The sequence below is a fragment of the Diadema antillarum genome, unplaced genomic scaffold, assembly GCF_040938485.1.
Source record: "Diadema antillarum isolate AM-2024a unplaced genomic scaffold, OU_Dant_1.0 seq00000105_RagTag, whole genome shotgun sequence".
Lineage (NCBI taxonomy): Eukaryota > Metazoa > Echinodermata > Echinoidea > Diadematoida > Diadematidae > Diadema > Diadema antillarum.
The window spans coordinates 1,445,896-1,467,804 of NW_027271191.1; the positions used below are offsets into that span (position 1 = coordinate 1,445,896).

Sequence of the window (21,909 nt, forward strand, 5' to 3'; positions counted from 1 at the left end):
TTAGGGCCCAATGTACTATGCATTTGATTATGACACCTAACTTTTGATCCATAGGTCCATTTGTGAACAAAATAAAGAAACAGGTGTTGTACGTTTGTGGGCGAGACACATTACGGCACTTGCCTTGTTTTGATGACGATGTTGCACACTCGTTGCAAAACAAAAGCAACTTGATTAAAAATGTGATGGTTTCAAAACAGATTTTCAGTATATATAAGTAGTAGTTCATGTTTGGCATGTTGTGTGGAGTTATGTTTGAAAGATAAAAGTATTTTCACTTGTTCAAGGGTGGACCCATGAGGCCCCAGTGGGAGTTCATTTAACCCATTGCCTCTATCATATGGAAGTACAGTTATTGGCATACATTAGACATAGAGAATTACAAATGTACCAGTAGTTTAATATCCAAAAGGTATGTGTAGTCCTCATTTGGGCCGTGGGCCAGGGTCCCCATAGGGGTGAGGTAATATTCCTTTTACAAGGGAACACCCCTTCTGTTGTTTAATTTGACAGCTCAGTGCCTTCACACATTCACTGAAGACAATACGCTGGCAGCACAGGAACTCTGCAGACCTGAGAGGCTTCTGGTACTAGAGGACGCTCTTCTCTGTAGTGATGTATCCTGGAAGCACACACAGTTGCAGACTTTGACAGCAGGTTTGAGAAGATAGGACCATCTGCTAGTATTTATACCCTTATCTACTTAAAATGTTTGAGAAAGGTTGCAACATACAAACTCCCCATCTGTGTTTCATTTACCAAACATCAATTCAAGTAGTTTTCCTACTTTGTTGATGATAAGAAGGTCTCTAGAGCTAAGAATTTTGATAAAGACAGATAAGCTGTACACAGGACCCATTTAGGAATTTGAAAAGTGACTCTCTTTACACAGATAAACTAAGGGCAGTATTAAAGTAAGCATTTATACTGTAATCAGTTTGCAATTTGCTTAGTCTTTCATTTTACTGCAATTGTTATAGTGGTGCTTTCCAGATTTCATTTGAAAACAAAAAAAAAATATCTGTTGACAACGGGGAAAAACCCTCATTGAGAATTTCATCATTATAACCATGAATTAATTTTGTACTCAGGACTATATTATATGTGAGCAATTAGCAAACTACATGTACATGTAGGAGCAAATGTGCAGCTAGTGGCTGGAAGACTGCCTCAGATGTTAAACAGACATTTTGAACATTTACTTCAGGTGATGTCACAAATCTATTTTGATCATGTTGAATATGTTGTTCCAAAAGGCTTTGCAATTTTCACAGATGTCTTCAAACACATATGTGAACCATATTTTATGCTATTATGCCTATCCTGTATTTTATTTTGTGGCTAAAATGAACCTATTTCTATATAACAGCTCTGCAATCTTTTGCATATTAGAACTACTGCCATTGAAGATAGGGCCTATACTGAACCAGGTTTTCTGTCAGTGGCATAAAGCAACCCAAATCCTCAAACTGCAAAGTGAATTTACACCTACATTGTACATGTGTGTGATATTATAGAGATGTAGAAATTTGGACATTTTGGTTCACCATGTTTGTAGACTGAAAAAAAAGGTCCCTATTGATAGGGAGGAGAAGTTAAAGAGTTAGAATGGGAAGTTAGAATGAGAAAGAAATACTGAGTAAAAAGATGAAGAAAAATGGAGGGAAGAAGAGGAAGAAATGAAGGAGGTGAAGCATGGGGGCAGAGGAAAGCTGAGAAGAGAAGAGGAGAAGAGATAGAAGTAGAAGTAGTCAGTAAAGACCCGAGGGTGTTTCTTGAGGAGTCCTACAAAAGGACTGTGGTGGAATTGATTTAAGCGTAAAGAGAGAGATGTTTTGGACAGGTTAACTGTCCATTTCCTGTGGTTATGCCTGCAGGAAAGGCACAGAAAGTTAAGGCATGCTGTTGTGAATATAGAGGGAGTGCAGACAGTTGGGTGGTGGTGACAGTGGTAAGATGGAGTCAGGGGTAGCATTGTTCTCTTGGTACTGTTTTGATGGGCATGACAAGGTATCTGTTGTCCCAATTTAGGTAGTGTTCACGTTGTGAGTGCTTGACCAATACATATATACCTGGTTAACATACATGGTTGTGGGCATTAGTCCTATTCTGACTTGGGGGGGGGGGGGGTCAAATTGACCCTCCCTTGACATTTCGTGTGATGTTTCCGTAACGCGCAAATATTTTGCGGCACCATTTCATGACTTTTTTCTTTGAAGTCTCCCCCCATATTTTGAGACCAAATTTGCGACGTTCAGAGGTACACCGTTCTAAAGTTATGTAATGTTTTGCATATGCATGTCAGCCCAAAAACAGCTTAAATTTGTAATTTTGTATACAAATCCAATGCAAATTGTGTTTTTATGTTAGATTGATATAAATTAGATTATTTCAATATTTAATCATTGAAATTGATTGATTCTGTGGCAGATAAGCTTTAAAAAGTGTCTGCAACAAATTTTGACACAAAAAACCCAATAGAAAACAAAAGGTCAAAAAACAATGAAATAAACAAAACAATAAGAAACAAAAAACAATTTGGATTGGAAAATTATTTGATATATCTTGAGGAATTTTGATGCAAAAAAATAAACAATCCTTCAGCCTTTTTAATGGAGTTACAGGCAAAAATATGATTTCATGCATAAATTTGCATAATTAAAAATAGAAAATCATCATTTTTCTCTTGTATAACCATATAATGTTGTAGTTGACATCCTGCTCTATGTTTGGGCAAAATTGTGCAGTGATCGCATGATCAGGCGCTGAGATCTCAGTAAAAACTTGGTCTCAAATAGCCCAGTTAAAATAGGGTTAAAGTTATACAGAACTTATTTGTCCCTCTGCTACTCCATCGTCTGGATCAGTGACTAACAAACTTATGTTTCCTGTGCTGTGCGGTTTATTGGGAACATGGGCATGAAAATTACTGCTTGGGGTTATATTTGTCCTTATTTGTCACATGGCTATGAACACAGCACCCACAACAGTGCCACACTTAATACCAGGAGAACAGTGGTGCCCCAAACTCCAGCGCTTCTGGTGCACTGCTGACACCACTGTCCAAAATCGGCAATAGCCTAACTAGACCTCCTATGCCCTTCCTGCAGGCATCACCCCAGAAAAGTAATGGACAGCTGACCTGTCTGAAACATCGAGATCTCTCTCTATAAATGCTTCCTGTCTTCCACCACAGTCCTTTTCAGAACTCCTTTAGAGAGAATACCTCAGGTAGTCTTTACCAACTACTTCTATCTCTCCTCCTCTCGTCTTACCTTTTCTCCCACTCTACCTTTCTTCTACTCATATACTGAAAACTTATTTCTTATCTTTCTCTTTTCCTCTATAATTGATTGCACCTCTAGGCATATGAAGATTATCACATTGACTTTTCCTCTTTCACATTGAAGGAATTCTGTTTAACATCCGAGGCAGTCTTCCAGCTACCAGTCGAGGACAGAGCTTTCAAGCAGTGGTCAAAGTTCTGACCACTACTTTACTTCCAAATGCCAGTTCTGCAGTGACACAATTGCTTCCCAGCATGCAGCCCAATGGCAATGTAAGTTTACAAATGTGATCCCATTAAAGTCAAACTTTCATATTGTGCATAGTTGCAAATATCAATCATATTCTGTTTAGCTCATTCTATTCTTTACTGAACTTTTAGTGCATCTTCCACCATGTCTATGTGACAGTTATGTCAACTTGCAGAAATTTTATTTTATGGTTTCAGAATTTCAGTATTGGGTGCCAAGTTTGATGTAGGATTTCTTCATACAAGCCATTGCGAGAGAAATGGCAACATCCAAAAAATACTGATAAATCATTTGTATGTAAACTTGGGGCTGCAAACAGAGAAAAAGCTGCTGAAAACTGCTTATCCACTGAAGGTAAGCCAGTAGAGTAATATTGAGTTTAAGAGCTCAGAGATTTTGATCCTAGCAGAATCTTCATGAGAGAGCAAAATGACAAGCAAAATGGGTAAGGGTGGGATTTCACGGAGCACGCGAACGATTTGCGAATGACGCGAATGGCAAAATCCAGCATTCGCATTTTAGTCTGCAAAAGGTCGCCAAACAAACGTGAGGGTTCGGAAGCGTCGTCAATTGTTCGCGAATGTCGTTTTTACTTCGGCGATAATTTCAAAAAAGTTTGAAATTTTTTGCGAACCTTTTCCGCACACTTAGTCGGGATTTGCTCGTGAATTGTTCTCGAAAGTGTCTTTAAAGCTTCGTCATATGCGCAAGACCTTCGCAAGACACGCGCGATGTTCGCAAAATGTTCGTGAAACCCCAAACAGACTCCGAAACTTCGGAGAATGTCTCGCGTATGTTACGCGAAATCTGCGAAGTTTTTCCGATCATTTTACGACGTAATCGCGAACTGTTCGCGTACCTTTTGAGACATTCTCGCGAACGTTTAGCGCAGGTTTGAGGGATGGATGCCCTGTACGTTTTCTACAAATAAAAATCGTAGTATACATCTAAACATCAACCAATTAAGTATTAACAACTATAGTAACGAAAGAAATTAAAGACTAGCAAAGAGAAAGAATATTTGATATACAAAAAAAAAATCGCAGAATACACTTAAAATCAATCTTAAAGGGAAGGTAAACCCCAAGAGCAATGTGGATTGAGTGAAAGCAGCAGCATTAGTAGAACACATCAGTGAAAGTTTGAGGAAAATCGGACAATCGATGCAAAAGTTATGAATTTTTAAAGTTTTGATGTTGGAACTGCTGGATGAGGAGACTACTAGAGGTTATGACGTATGAGTGGACAACAATACCAAGAAAATATAAAGAAAATTCTGCAAAAATCCATTTTTCATGAAAATTACAAATTCCATCAACTTGATATTGACATATGTTAAGGGTTGCAATCATTCTTCCTGCTTTCTGAAAGCGGTTGGTCCATTGCTCTTTCATAATTCTAGAAAAGTGAATTTTTGTTGAATTTCCTTTATATTTTCTGTGTATTGTTGTCCACTCATACGTCATATCCTCTAGTAGTCTCCTCATCCAAAACTTTAAAAATTCATAACTTTTGCATCGATTGTCCGATTTTCCTCAAACTTTCACTGATGTGTTCTACTAATGTTGCTGCTTTCACTCACTCCACATTGTTCTTTGGGTTTACCTTCCCTTTAAGTATGTAAATTTCATTTGAACTATAGAGATTATGTGTTGGAGGAACTGCAAAAAAAAAAGGAACAAATGCTTTACTAGTGGAGATACGTCCTAGGGGGAAAAAATGTAGGCAAACACACGATAGAGAAATGAGAGAAAAAGAAAGGAGAAATACAGGAAAGAAAAAAAAAATCAACTCAAGAAAGCTTTTTGAGTTGATTTTTTTCTTGCTTCCACCTCTCCTTGCTACATTTTCTCCCATGATTATTGAAAATGTTTCGTTGTTCGCATTTCCGTCGCGTGTTCTTCGTGTACGTAACATGCTGTACTTTAGCAATGATACACACGACAATCGCACATACGTCGTGGGAACTTCGCACAAATTGCGCAAGAATAGTTTTCGGCTTCATTGTCGGAAAACATTCGGAGAAAAACTTTTCCGAATGTTGGATTTTGTCATTCGCGTCCTTCGCAAATCGTTCGCGTGCTCCGTGAAATCCCACCCTAAGCAGACACCGGTGTATGGACTATAAACAAACTTGTCATGTTCTAACTGGGAGGGGCAGGGGCCACTGAACAATGAAAACAAAACGGGTGGTTTTTGTGTCAAAAGCAAAGAGTCAATTAGGTAAGGAGGGGAGGGGGAAGGAAATAAAATAGAGAGGCAAACTAACATGTATGCATTGTACAACATATCAAATATATAATGAAATATACATGTGTAATATGGGAATGAATGTATTAACATATATTCTTATATAAGTATCTATATGAAGTCAATATTGTATACAGTAATCTCCACTTAATCAGGTTGTGTAGTGCAGAACATTTCTTACCTGATTATAAAAGCAGTGTACTTGCTCAATGGAAGATCATGTTTCATTCATGTCATAGCTACCCTACACTGATTTTGCACCTGTTGTAACATGCACAGCAAGATATGTCACTACAACCACACCTTGTCTAAAGTCACACAACTGACTTTAATCACAGAAATCCAGATTTCGTTGTAAATACTTTCAACGAAAATGACATACAAACTTGACAAAATTAATTTTTGAATACCATACTTTGTTGATGACAGACTGCAAAGGGGTGATTGGTAATCCATTCCAAGGTCCTGCATGCACCAATACAGACTAGCCTTTCATGGATGTGCAATGTACTTTGGAAAAGTCACATTGTAACCAGAATGGGTGCAAAAAGGTACTTGTACAAAAATGGTTACTTTTACAATATGACTTTTTGTGTATCATATCCTGTGCAGGCACTTAATTGCGCAACTGTAGAGGAACAGAAGACAGAGGATGACAAATACAAGACAGTAAGTTGTGCTTTTGTATCTTATTATTTTTTAATTTCTGTATTCAGCAGCAGAAAAGATATCTTCAAAGAGGAGGAATTGTTGGAACTTAGAAATCTATCTTTTAGTTCATTTATTCATTATTTCTTGTATTATCCGGCAGGGTTGGCCTTTTCAGTTGTATACACAATTGCCTTCCAAAGATATTCTGCAGTTTTGCACGTATTTGCACATGGGAATACATGGAACATATGTACATGAATTGCACAAACCAAATTACATAGAAATAGAGAGTAAATCAAACAATACAAAAATATGCAGGTTAAGGGGTGCTGCGTCTCAGGTAATGAGATACATGTTAGGGCATGACATTGGAGATGGAACCCAGTTTGAATTTATTTCAGAGCTGGATTGAGTCTTTGGCTATCATCTGCAAAACTTGTTCCATTGTGTCTTGACCCATATTTCTGATAAGACTGGTTTAACCCATCCACGTACGGGCATCTGTGTAATCTGTAATTTCGTGCCTGCCTAGTAAGTCGGCAGTGAACTTGGGCGCGATCTTCCCTATGACGCGATCTACACGCGAGGGGCATTCATACGTCATTGAAAAACTGCCTGTGTCATTCCCACTAGGCAGGAGGGATGATACGTGTACACTCGTGCGAATGTGCACTTAGTTGACTCAATACAGCACTAGTTTATGTCAATTTTATGAAAAGAAATGATAAACTGTGAAGGAATTATGAAAAAATATTATGTTTCTGTGTATTTTATTAATAAATCCTCTTCATTTCAACCTATCTGTAATCACATCTTACCCACTTGCAAATCGATGTGTCCATAATGTCCTCGAGCCCCCGAGATAGCTCGGGAACATTCCATTCAATGATGGGTTTTTTATTTTGCAACGTTATCAAATAACTCTCATGTAAGCAAGTTCTTACTATGGCTAATCTATTTTATAATGTATCATAATCTATCTATGCTTAGATAACCTAATTCAAATTTGCAGAGACATAGAAAAAGATATGTTTTACAATCGTGATACGTTCAACTACTCATTTACCCTGTGCTGAAATCCGCATGTCTGCTCCGCACATGTTATCGCTATCGCTCAAACTTCGATCGCGATGGCTTGGCTTGTGTGTGTTCTACGTATGTGTAGACGAGAAGCATGGGGCTGAAAAAACACGCAGCACCACGTGGTGTGGTAAAAAACAAATCGGATGTAAGAAGTCGTACATTCAAGATCTAAAACAGACAGATAGCAAATTCAAAGTCCACTGAAAAGGTCTTGACACTGTAATGTATGTTCCCAAATCATGTCTGGCTTAGTTTTGAGAGGATTTTCTACACTTGTGAAGGTTTTCCTCGCACGAGATCAGGAATGAGATCGGTGAACTAGCTACAATGTATACTGTATGTATAAAACATGTGACTGCATGCATGCACTAAGTGACTGTGAGAGTGCGGCAAGAACGCTAGGAATGCACCAGGTACGGTGTGCTACAAATTCTTGGGGCGAAATTAGACTTCATTGTTCAGCCCGTCTAGTATTTATGTTTTATAATAATTCTATTTCTTCATAAATTCATGAAAAAAATGCAACATATATTCATCATATATTTTAGAAGCGTAATATGAAATATTTTGGCTTTTTTTTTTTAGTCCAAGAAAAAAAAACTATATTGAATAAAAAAGTAATAGCAACTGATAGTTCTTGACTCAAGTCTAAATTCTATGCACCTTCTTGCAGTTACCCACAGTTGCCCATGGATACGATGCATAAATAATCAGCTGTCTACTGAGTCATACCTACCTTACTGCTCCTGTTCAAATTGAGAGAGATTGTGATTTTATCGGTGGCATGTATAGTTTTATAACCTAATCCAATAAAAAAAAAGACAAATTCAAACATCAAATGGTGTGACAGTTTTTGTCAGAATTCCCTATCAATATCACTTGTTGCCACGATAGTTTTCAGATTTCACTTGCTTCATTATCGAAGCTGTTGGACATTTGAAAGAACTGCTTCATAAGAAATCAACTTTCATTTGTTATTTATTTTCACAAACAAGAATTTTAATCACTTACATATTTTTTTTTTTATTATTTGAATGTCATAATATTTCATGATGGTATGGTGTGCTGTCTTTACATGGCAAGATGGGATTTTTTTTTTTTCATCCAGGGTCAAAGAAGAAAGTGACAGCTAGGAAGGAAACCAAAAGGATGGGGAGGAAATGAAAAGGATAGAATGAAACACCTGCTCAGCAGGCTCTTTTTTTTATTGATTTAACACAGTGGTGAATGCAGTACATCAGAATTTAAAGGGGAAGGCTAGTAACTGATCAGTGGGAATCAGTGGAAATGCTGGGAGATGATTGGTCCAATCCTTATGGGATTCATTCAAGAGTTCATTGTATATCTATTGTTGTGTGAAAATGATTTGCTTCAGAATGGTCTCATATTCAAGTAATGTGCAGTTTGATGCTTCCAGGTTAGCGTCCCTGGTCAGTGACGGAGCATTAATCTGCACATTACTTGAATATGAGACTGTTCTGAAGCAAATCATTTTCACACAACAATAGATATACAATGAACTCTTGAATGAATCCCATAAGGATTGGAGCAATCATCTCCCAGCATTTCCACTGATTCCCACTGATCAGTTACTAGTCTTCCCCTTTAAGTACAGTTCTAAATAATTTGTCAGTTGAAAAATGAGCAAAGAAAGTGGGATTTCATCGAGTTCTAAATGAAAACTGAATTAGCATCGCCATTTAGATCTAATATTTACTACAGAATAGACCTGATGCAAACTTTATTGTCAAGCTGGTTGAGTTTCTTCAGAGACACAAATTTTGGTAGCACTAAACCCAAGTGAACAAGCAAAAGGGGAAAAAAATGATAAAATGCAGGTCTCTAGATCTAGACCACTCCTGTGCACGAGCGAGCATCAGCCCCCGTTTCATTGTCACTCTCGTCATTGGCCTAGGCTAGGCTGCTGGTGTCGTACTCGCCATCATCAACGTCATGGTCACATGAAATAAATTGCATCATCATAACGGTTCGTACATCAACATCACCAGAATCATTATCATCATCATCATCACTATCATCTCAACCACAGCAAAACCCTGAATATCACTCCCATCATAGTCACTCTCAGCTCACAAAACACATCAGCAAACGATACAGACATCGCAGACCTAGCTAGCTATGTTAGACATTAGTCATACACAAAAATGAAATGGAGGTGGAAAACTAGTAATGAATACATGAAGATCATCAACAATGGCATTCTACCGTAGAAAAAAATACACAGAACATCTTGCACCGCAAAAAAAAAATCGAGGTAAAAAACTACGATGAAGAAAACTAGGGTGAAAACCCGATGCTTGGAAGATGAACGATGAAGACACTTTACGGTAAAAATGCTTACACGGAAACGAACGAGTGGGTATACCGTACCATACAAAGTACGATGTTCTCGCACACACGTAGATAATCTACATCATGTTCAATCAAAAAACTCAACAAACACTCGAACAAAAGTTCACCTCTAAATTGTTGCAAACGAGATAATCACTGGAAAAATGAAAAAAAAAAACACTCAGAAGTACGATTGTACTCTGAAAATAAGAGATAAAATGATATGAAAGCAAAAGAGAGAAAAAAGAGAGAAATGGATGGGAAACCTAGAAAAGCTACGCCACACTCACTAGCACTAACGTAATTCGAAAACACACAGAGTAATCAGATATCATCACGCACCCTATGAGGAGATCGATATCACGATACCACGCGTAAGAAATCACTGCAGTTGCTGGGGCAACAAAGATACATGCGCGCTGTAAACATGAATATTGATTAGTTTCTCAGCAGGCTCGAACCTCTGATAGGTGTTTCAGCCAATAAGAGACATTCAAAAATAGATTTCTTTGCATGAATTATTTTTCAGAGTCCCAGTAAGGATCTCTGTGATTGGTTAAAATCATTTTACAGCTCCTGGCCAAGTCTGAGGTCGTAGGACGCCCTCTTTTGGTCATAAATAATGCAACCCACGCTGGTTGTGGGGTGTGACTGGGATGGGTTAAAAACTTCACTCCCATGAACATTCTTAATGATGTATTTTGACAAAGAGAGAACACAGTTTAAAAATTCCATGTGTTTAACCCTAACTACATTGTAGGCTGGGCTATTTAGGTAGATGATAGAGCCGGGGGCCGTCGACCGCGCGGTCACGACAAAAATTGACACATTGTCTGTGATGTAATCTAAAATGTGGTAAAGTTGATTTTTCAAAAAATTATCATTTATGCTAAATTATGCTAATTTATGCATAATGATGCATGAGATCAGACTATTTGGTATAAATCACTATAAATCGCTATAAAGCTCAAAACAGGCACGTTTTTTGCGTAAATATTCTTATAAGTGTCCTTTACAAATGTAAGAGAAAAAAATTGTGCCATCAAAAAAATTTTTGAAGTATTTTATTCTTTTTTTGAATTTCTTATGTATTTCTTTGTTTTTCGATTTTTTGTTTTTCATTGTCCTTTCAATGAAATTTGTCTGTGACATTGTTCCGAACATAAGAATTAGTATGTTATCAATTGATTTTAATCCCTAAAACCCAAAAATAATCATGCTTTTATGAAATTTGCCTGTAAGCACAGTTTGTATTGAAATTGTACATGAATTCACGTTTTTGAGCAGTTTTTGGTCTGACATGCATGTACATATTTACACATAACTTCGGAACTGCGCACCTGGGTATCGCAAATTTGGTGTCAAAAGATGCAGGAGACTCGAAAGAAAACAGTCATGAAACATCGCGGCGATAGCTTTTCGCAATAGCGATACATTGCGCGGAACATCGAGGGGGGGCCTCAGAGGCAAGAAACTTATGGCAGCTGTGTTTTTAAGGAAAACTTTGCATGATGTGTTATTTTGCTAAACTTTTCATTAGTCATTTATTGGCTAGCTGATGATGTTACATACTGTGAAAAAAAGAGTAAATACATCTGTATGTGCATTCATACATGTGTGTATTCTTCCGTATAATACTGCTCTTCATTGTTCGTTCTGCAAATATTCATGTATGCAGATACCACCTAAGCTTGACAGCAATATGGCTTTGGCAGAAGCATTACTTAATGCTCAGCAAGTTGCCCTGGAAATCATCTCCAATTTGTGCTGCCCAGAAGGTAATTTAATCTTTTGTTTTTCGCTCTGGCTATTTTCCGTCTTGAAGTAGTTAGTTTATTGCGCTCTGATGTTTTGTGTACCTGGTACACTTTGAGTTTGTGATAGGCAAAACTGGCTAAGATGAAGGGTATTTGATGTTGCCAGTGATTTTAGTCCCAAATTAACTTTTGTGTAAGTCTTTTTAAAAAAGTTATTATGTTTCTTTTATGCTAGGGTAAAGATGATCATTTGTCTAACGAAGAAATTATAGGTAAGACATAAAATGTTTTGCTTGCTACTGCTTAGCTTTGTCAGGTTTACCTGACGAAGCTCAGGTAAAAGAAACATCGGTTGAGAATGAGAAGGGCATTAAGTTGCCACTAAACCCATAGGCCCGAATTCACGAAGGTGGTACAAATGAAACCATGGTTTAAACCATGGACAAAAACCATGGAGCGCCAAGTGTCGCACGGAATATTTCGTTACGAAATCAGTCATTTCGTCGATGAAATGATTTTTTTGTAACGAAATGACAACATTTTGTAACTAAATGAACATTTCGTCCACGAAATGGTCATTTTGTCGACGAAATGACCAATTTTGTAATGAAATATTCAGTGCGACACTTGGGGCTCCATGGTTTTTGTCTATGGTTTAAACCATGGTTTCATTTGTACCACCTTCGTGAATTCGGACCATGATGTTCAAGACAACTTACCGCCCTTCTCATTCTCAACAGATGTTATGTATTTCTGACACTAGGGTAAAGATTATCATTTGTCTAATGAAGAAATTGTAGATGTTAAACGTTTCGCTTGCTACTGCTTAGCTTCGTCAGGTTTACCTGATGAAGCTCAGGGACACGGTGGTGCATGCACATATTAAACGTGCATGTGTACCCAATTGACAGCTGCTGACTCTTGGAATGGGCCTGTGACAAGAGTTACACTGGAGAGACTGACAGGCCTGTTGAGGAAAGGATATTGGAACACAGGCAGGATATCACAAACCACAGAACTGAGGCGGGCGTGAAATGCATAGACACAGCGTGACACTGGTACACCATGAGAGTGAAGGAAGTTAATTATCCATATACAACTCAACCAAGATGACATCAACAGAGATGTTGGTGTTGGCATTTAGTTCCCCAAGTCATGGATGCGCTTTATTCGCCTTTACCAACACAAGGGACGTCCATCCACCATCACCAACGGTGTGGCTGACATCTCCGATGAGATCCCACCTTCGACGTCCACAAAGGCGCTACTAGACTGGACTGACAACCAACAGACGCAGGATGGCGCACTGCCAAGCCTGTCCAGGGAGACAACATTCTAGCAATTAGCTCCGCATACATGTCATAGCTTACATGAATGCACCACCTTGTCTCGTACCAGCAGTAGCGAGCAAAATGTCGTACATCATATGACTTCTTCATAAGACAAACAATTATCTTTACCACTAGCATCATAAAATACAATGGTCAACTTCTTCACAAGTATTCTATGTGACCCTATATCACAAAACCAACAAAATGTCACCAGACGTGGATTTTTAATTGAGGGCAGATTCCTAAAGAGCAGACTTTAAGCTTAATGATAGCTTAATTCAGATGGACTCCCCATACCTATGTAAATACTAAAAAGAAAGCTTACACCCTATTATCATTATTATCATTACCGTGTGTGTATATATACTTTGATATGTTTGATTTCTTTCATTTTGTTGCCTCCTCCTGGTACACCTTTCAGGGCTCACTGTCTGCTCAGCCCCCCCCCCCCCCCCCCTTCCCCTTGCTGTTGCTTTTTCACTCTTTCCCTTTCTTTATCCCTCTGGTGTTCCTTATCTTCTTTGATGTTGGCTCCCTATTCATCCTTTTCCTTCAGTGGTTTCCCCTATGATCCTCATGATCATTACTGACCCTCCTCTACCTTTTGTCTGTCCCCCCTCTTCTGCCTTTTGACTGTCCATCCTCCTGCTCTAATCCCCCTCCCTTTACCTGTTGGGCTCCATGCCCATGACCTTCCACCCTCTCCTTTGTTTTCTTTGTTCTGTGTACCCTGCCTGTCCCTGTCTGTTCTTGTTGTGTGAAGTCCTTTATGTGATTGCTTTCCCTGCTTGTTTGTCATTTTGCCTTTGACAAGATTCTGCTAGGATTGAAAGCTCAGGCCCCTTTTGACTATACCCTTGAAAAGTGTGAACTGAGAAAAGCGGCTCTGAAGTACAGGGTCTAATCAAGCGCTTAATCTTTACCAAGTCGTGCTAGCTGTGCAATGAAAGGGACAAAACACAGGATGTAAACCATTGGAGCAACAACAATGAAGGGATTGTCAGATTAAGCGTAAACTGAGCATTTTCTATAAACACATTCTGTCCATTTTCAAAGCAGTAGAGATATCCTTTCAAAGTTATTAGACTTGAAAGTGGAGAGTGTGTAAAGGATTTCAAGAAATGAAAAGGGGACTCTAAGACATACCTGATTATTTTATTCTCCCCCCTAAAAAGGGTTGTAGAAAAACTGCTGAAAACACACTTTCCCACTCATGTCATGATCCCAAACTAAAGAATAATGTAGAAGAAGAATAGCTCCTTCAAAAAATATGAAAAACTCAAGATTGACTCAGCTGAACCATTGCACCTTTTTTGAGTGCTCTCGTAAAATCAAGGGGTGGGACTTTTTGTTGGTTTTGTGATGCACGGTCACATATGTGACTGTGCATCACAAAACCGACAAAAATCACAGGCCCTGATTTTGTGTGAGAATCCAAAATAGGTAAAATGGGTCAACCTAGTCAGTCTAGAGTTTTTCATATTTTCTGAAGGAGCAATTCTTCTACATTATCCAAGAGTTTGAGACCATAAGTTACTGTAAATGGGAAATTGTGTTTCCAGCAGTTTTTCTGGAACACCTTTTTTTTGTAGAATAGTGTGATGAGGTATGTCTTAGAGGCTTTGTTTCATTTCTTAGAAATCCTGTACATACACTTCCACTTTCAACTCTGATAAAAGTATGATACTGTTGAGTTGACAGTTGGCATTGGCAAGGAATAGAAAATGTGATAAGAGCATGCTGAATTTCAGCTTAATCTGAAATCTCTTCATTGTTGTTGCTATGGTGAATATACATCCTTTCTTTCGTCCTACTCATTACACAGCTTGCAGGGCTTGGTAAGATTAAGTGCTTGATTAGACTCTGTACTTCAGAACGTCTTTTCTCAATACACACATTCTCAGAGTGTGTGCTTTCTTTCCAATATTTAGATAGGGGCAGTTCCTTGAAAGAAGAAGCTTTAATCAGCTTTAACCCTATTTTAACTGGGCTATTTGAGACCAAGTTTTTACAGGGGGGGGGGGGGTCAATTTGACCCCCCCCCCCCCCCCTTCAGATCTCGGCCGCTGATCATGCGATCGCCACAAAATTTTGCCTGAAGGTAGAGCTGGATGTCAACTACAAGATTACATGGTCATACAATAGAAAAATATTGGCTTTCTATTTTTAGTAAATTAATTATGCAAATTTACGCATGGAATCATATTTTCACCTATAACTCCATTAAAATGACTGAAGGATCCCTTAATTTTTGTGTCAGAGTTCCTCAAGACACGTCGAACAATTTCTTGTAAAAAAAATAGCAAAATCAAATTCAATTTCTTTTGTTTTTATTGTTTCGTTAATTTCTTATGTATTTTATTGTTTTTTCGACCTTTTGTATTTCTATTGTTTTTTTGCCAAAATTTGTTGCAGGCACTTTTTCAAACTTGTCTACATTAGAATTGATTAATTTCTATCATTAAAAGTTGAAATAATCTAATTTATATCAATTTAAAGGTAGGGGATACCTTTTACAGAACTCCCAAAATGCAGCAAAACATTAAATTTGAACCTCACGGGACTTGTTTAGGCTACTGCTAAGAAATTTGAAAGTCAACAGTTATCTACAATTTGAATAATGCACAAAACTCAACTACTCACTAGTTCTATGTGTCAGCCACACTCAAGCCTTTTTGTTGCAGTCTTCTGTATTTTTCTTATCTATAAACACAAATCTAAAAGTATGAGAGCTGATGTAATAACATATAGAGTGTGTGGCAAGAATGTATATAGAAATGTTTGTACGTTTTGATGAACTTTATTCACAAAATATACATGATGGACACACATGCAGTGCATGGGTCTGCAAAGGTAGCCTAGTAATGTATTGGAATTTACGGTGAGCCCCGAAAAGAATTCAATTCAAAATCTAACGGTCAATAAAAATGTACTAAATGTTACCTTCCACTTTCAATACTTTATGGGAGTTTCTAAAATGATGCTCTCTTAAACATACCACTGTGTTTATACAACTCTTCATTTAAGGCATGCAAATGGGATTCCCTACCTTTAACAAAAAAACACAATTTGCATTGGATGTGCACACAAAATCATTAATTTCAGGTTTTGGGTTGACATGCATATGCAAAACATTACATAACTTCAGAACAGTGTACCTGGACTTCGCAAATTTGGTCTCAAGATATGCGCAAGACTTCAATGAAAAAAGTCATGAAACGACGCGGCGAAATCTTTACGCCTTAAGGAATCGTGGCGCGAAATGTCGAGAGGGGGGTCAATTTGACCCCTTCCCCAAGTTGGAATAGGGTTAATCAGTCTTAATAGAGTGAAATTAATGCCTTGGGTGGGTACATTGGTGACTGTACAGTTTCAAGTATTTGTATCAAATTGAATGACAGATCCGGGGGTGCCCCCCCCCCCCCCCCCCCCCCCCCTTGAGACGGGAACCACATATTTATCATCTTTTCAGGAATCCATCTTCAGATTTTTGTATAGCTTGCCAGATATATTAACTAGGATGATAGAATATATCTATGTACAAATGGGTGCCATGCTCCACTTAGGCTGGGTTCACATAGGAGTACACTATTCGGGTATACGGTGCACGTTTTCTAGGGCACGCGAATAGCTTGAATCGAACGATAGGATTTCCTAATACCGGGTCACATAAGAGGGCACTATTCGATAGTACCGTACTGCTGCGTATAGCATAGGATAGTGGGAATCGTGCTTGTTCGATTTTGGTGCAGCATATACCATCTCTCGTTTTAATTGATTTACCCAAACTGACCCCAGGATGGAGTTGGGTCAGTTTTTTATTCATATACTCAATTTATAGCTTTCTTGTAACAAAAATGGTGCGGTTCCAATGTAATCTCAGTTTAGAAACTCTTTATAAGATTGCTAGGATGGTTGTGTAGGAGGAAGAAATCCTCTCTGCATGGGGTAGGGAGTTGATGGTGCAGGTGATGGTGTACTGGGTTGACTTGACGACGCCAAAAGAATATTATAAAGTAGGATACGCGTGCTACCTTGCTTATGTGACCTACCATGCCCAAATGGCGAATAGCGAATAGCGAATAACGAAAAGTGAATACCGTATACCGTATACTTCTATGTGAACCCAGCCTTAGGGGCCCTGGGGGAGGGCAAAATCCCAGAAATAGGGAATCTTTAAAAATCTCCTTCTCTGGAACCAGTAATGATAGAGCTACTGTTTCGACTTGACGACGCCAAAAGAATATTATAAAGTAGGATATGCGTGCTACCTTGCTTATGTGACCCACCATGCCTAAATGGCGAATAGCGAATAACGAATAGTGAATACCGTATACTTCTTTGTGAACCCAGCCTTAGGGGCCCTGGGGGAGGGCAAAATCCCAGAAATAGGGAATCTTTAAAAATCTTCTTCTCTGGAACCAGTAATGATAGAGCTACTACTGTAAGTTATTGCTTTGAATGAGTACAGTGGTGACTATAGTTCCAAGTTTGTTCATGGTAGATCCAGGGGGTGCCTCCCTCACCCCCCCCCCCCCCTCGTGCCATGCATGGGGACCAGATTTAGGCCATTTGAAAACAAATTTATATTTTGTTTTAATGAGATTTTAAAGCTAGATTTAAAATATAGAGTTTCAAGTGTTAATTCTGTATGTGGGACCATATTTTGAGAGGTTGATTAGCATTTGATTAGTACTTAATTACCAAATTGGTATTTTGAGAGCTTAATTAAGTGGGGGTGTATTAACTACCGTGACAATACATGTTTTGGTAGGAAAGTCTTGTCTGCTTGTGCGAATCAATGTGCATGCACCTCTGACAGGACTGAATTACAGAGTTGATGACAAATCAGTATTCTGAGCGTGCAATCAACAGTGAAAATTGATCAAAAACTTAAAGCAGAATACTAAAGGAAATGCATATTTTGTTGGATTATTCCCCCATTTCAAGCTTAGAGCATGTTAAACACAGCGGCCTTTAATTCATCCATTTAGAAAATTACGTTTTGGAGAACGACTGCTTAGAAAAATTGTTTCCTGAATCATGCTCAATTGGAAGATCCGTGGTTATTTTGGGGGTGTGTCCATGACGTCATGGGTTGAAGGGCAAACCTGAAAGTATCACACAACAGCCTAAGCTTACCTATGTATGCTCTTGATGAGAGCGAGATGTCGAAGCTCGTACCCCAAAATCCCAAGACATTTTTTTATTAGAATGTCATAAAAAATGAAATAAAATTGTTTTCTGTGAAAGTCTCCTGTGAAATCACACATTTCTTCGTTTAAACAGAGTCTGTTACGTGTTATTTAGGCCACAAATACAGAAGTTGTCTGGCCTAGTGCCTGTAGTGGTGCTTCCTAGTCGATCAGTCACATGCATGCGCCCATCTCACCGGCGGCATAGGCCTATGTCGCAGTGCAGTAGTCTCCGTGTATCAAAGAGCGGAGAAGTCTGGGCTTCGTACCTCTTTGGTACGTACAATATCAGCAGTTCCTCGGTAGTACTACAGCTGTGTATGCCATATATTTAGCGAGTCTTTTTTTTTTCGTGAATTGGAACTTGCCAATAATTTTGCGAGTGCTTAAATTTGTGGTTGTGGAGTAGTGGGAGTACACTACGGAAGGGGAAAATATATACGAAAAGAGAGTTGATATTTTCTTGTGTTTTTTAAATTCGCAAAAAGCACCAGGTTCGCGAAAATAAAAAAAAAACCTCGCGAAACATTTGGCGTACGTGGATCGCTAATACTAGATACCACGCAATGCGCGGGCATCGGCTAAGTCGAAGTCTTGACTAGGCCAGCCGGCCTATCTGGTGATAAAATAAACGATACAGAGCACTGCGATTTTCATCGATAGTGATAAAACTTTGATGGACTCGGTGAAGTAATGAATGGATCGTGCAGTGAATTTGTGAGGGTACCTAGCTGGATAGAATGCTGATGAGCTGTGAACGGGAGTACGGAGTGAGTGTGATGTGATAAGATATGATAATACGTAGCCCGACCAGACGCTGCACTACCTATAGGGCTAGCGACTGGGCTGTGTTCAGTTAGGCCTACTGCTGCTCTGAAGTACGAGTTCAGGTCAGCACTATAAAAGCTCGATTCATTTTCAGTTCAAAATAAAAACAACTCTTACCAATCTAAATTTTGAAGCCTATCTGGCATTGGTCCTGCGTCACCAACATTGTCCCCTGCTGGCCTGCCGTGTGGCAAGGGCTCGTATTGCCAATCTCCACTAAGTCCGTCTGCTTCAACCGGACCACCCTGGGCCTTCCCCACTATCTCGCTCGCAGCGTCTCCCTCCTGCGCCCCGCCGTGCGGCTCGTCATCAACATCTATCTCTCCAACTTCACCAGGGTTATCATCACTAGTTTCATCATCGCTATCATCACTCGTGTGTACTGTGTCACTCAGTTCATCACCGCTTCCACATTCAAATTCCACCAAGAAATCATCCTGATCATCACTAGCCTTAATGTACGATGTCGCGCATTATTGAAAAACAAACTTTCAAAACTTATGCAAATACTATCTACAACCACTTGTATAATGCAATGCATGCACTATGCGCGCGGGGGCCTGTGGCGCTCTAGACCTTGCGCGATTCCCTTCAACCCATTACGTCATCGGCAAAGACTCGAAATTTACGCTGTGACCTAGATTTCAGGGGGGTGACAGGTGTAAATCTTCAATGTCCTCTAACTCCACTTCAAAAAGGCCATTTTAAATGATGTAAACGACAAATTGTTCTATGTGTTCCACTCTTTGACTTCATATATGATTTTATTTCTTCAGTATTATACAAATGATGCACAGGTGCGACATGCACGAGGCGCAGCCGAGTGCATGTTTGCAACCGTTGTCAATACTCGAGAGTGAGCCGCACCTTCACTAACGCCACGAAATAATCCTGTGCATCATTTGTTTTATAAAATGGGTCGAAAACTAACAGCATTATTCACGTACCTTTGTGGGTCAATACCAGTCAGCTACATGTAGCACTCGCTCAAAAGTCAAGATGTCCGAAGATGTTCGTCCCAAACATTTACGCACGTCGCACTCGGAAATCCCGCACATAAGTACTGTACGTACGTATAAGGCCAAGTAAAAAAAGAAAGCAGTTTCTCGTCCGGGTTTTTTGAGCAAGGCGATGAGGGAGGTCCTTACTATTTGATATCTTACTATTTTTTCGAGGATTGTCAAAATGGAAGTAATATGTGTTTCTCATCCGGTAATTTTGAGAAAGGTAATGAGAGAGGGCTTTACTATTTTCTATATCCAATTTATGAAATGACTATCACTCTGGTAGCTGTGTTATGAGAGACCAGGTCCCAAGTGTATGTCTTGCCTGCACTCTGTGCATTTTCAAACAAATAGATATATGTACCATACTTGAAATGAACTTCATGCATGCAGAAATACATGTGCTTTTTCTTTCCACTACAGATGTCAAGGGAAAATGACCATCTTAATACTGGTATCTAGGCCTAGTGTTGTAATGGCATTTCTGATACCCGGTACCAGTGTAAGCTTGCAATTCTGATGTATTGTGCTATTAATTGAAACAGGTATAAAATATGTCTTTCAACAAAATACCAATGTACGACTGAAATAATTTCCATGATATTCAAAACACTGATTTATTAATCATTGGTAGTGTGACTTTTTGTGTCCACACAGCTGGTATGTATATATCTGCATCTCTTCACAGTACAAATATATTGTAGAACATTCAACTGGAAACTGGCTTGTACAATTGCAGATGGATGTCAAAATGATACTTGCTGATATGGCATTATAGCATTAAACCTTTAAAGATGTTTCTTCATGTTCTAGACATTTTGATGAATGATTGTATACTACACTACAGGGGATACGACTCACGGCCGTGTCCTTGAATTTACATTGTAAAGAAAAGTACATGTATCCTGCAGAAATACGAGACAAACTAGAAATATCACTGAAGGTGATTAATACCCCCGCCCCGTGACGACAGTCTTACCCAAGGAATGATCTTTCCTTGATCTTCTACCATTTAAATGCCGTTACCATGGCAACGCAGCTTCCGACACGTCCGAAAAATATGTCTTGCACATCTTCCCACCAAGACTATTGTGTGTGCCACATTTCATAAGATTTTGTCAAAAACTGAGGAAGTAGTTCAATCCACAAGATCTTTCCTTGATCTTCCGCCATTAATATGCCGATACCATGGCAACGCAGCTTCCGACACGTCCAAAAAATATGTCTTGCACATCTTCCCACCAAGACCAATGTGTGTGCCACATTTCATGAGCTTCAGTCGAATACAGAGGAAGTAGTTCAATCCGCAAGATCTTTCCTTGATCTTCTGCCATTTATATGCCGTTACCATGGCAACGCAGCTTCCGACACGTCCGAAAAATATGTCTTCCACATCTTCCCACCAAGATCAAGGTGTGTGCCACATTTCATAAGCTTTGGTCAAAAAACTGAGGAAGTAGTTAAATCCGCAAGATCTTTCCTTGATATTCTGCCATTAATATGCCGTTACCATGGCAACGTACTTTCGGGTACTGTCAAAAAATGCGTCTTGCACATCTACAACCAAAGGCACACATCTGTACCAAGTTTCATGGAAATTGGGCAAAAACTGAGGAAGTAGTTTGCAACACAAAATTTTCCATCATTTTGGCTCATAATATGTGAGCTGTAACCATGGCAACATACTTTTTGTCACTGTCAAGAAATGTGTCATGCTGACCTATATCCTAAGACAAACATTCAATATGAATTCCATGAGAATTGGAAGAACACTGATGAAGCAGTTTTGCCATGAAGCATTTTGCCCTATATTTTATCAATAACATGCCGTTACCATGGCAACGCACTTTTTGCCACTGCGGAAATATGTGTCTTGCACATTAACATATTCAGATGAACATCTGTACCTAATTTCATAAAAA

At 38.9% G+C, this 21,909-nt stretch overlaps 1 protein-coding gene across 1 annotated transcript in view; it reads left to right on the plus strand.

Moving 5' to 3' along the window:
* The window catches only part of LOC139726953 (HEAT repeat-containing protein 3-like), a 100,767-nt gene that overhangs the window by 31,020 nt on the left and 47,838 nt on the right, over nt 1–21,909 (plus strand). Inside the window, exons 6-9 of the mRNA XM_071637941.1 lie at nt 514–657; nt 3,411–3,559; nt 6,399–6,455; nt 11,551–11,650. Coding sequence (XP_071494042.1) covers nt 514–657; nt 3,411–3,559; nt 6,399–6,455; nt 11,551–11,650 — 450 coding nt within the window. The remainder of the gene's footprint in view (nt 1–513; nt 658–3,410; nt 3,560–6,398; nt 6,456–11,550; nt 11,651–21,909) is intronic.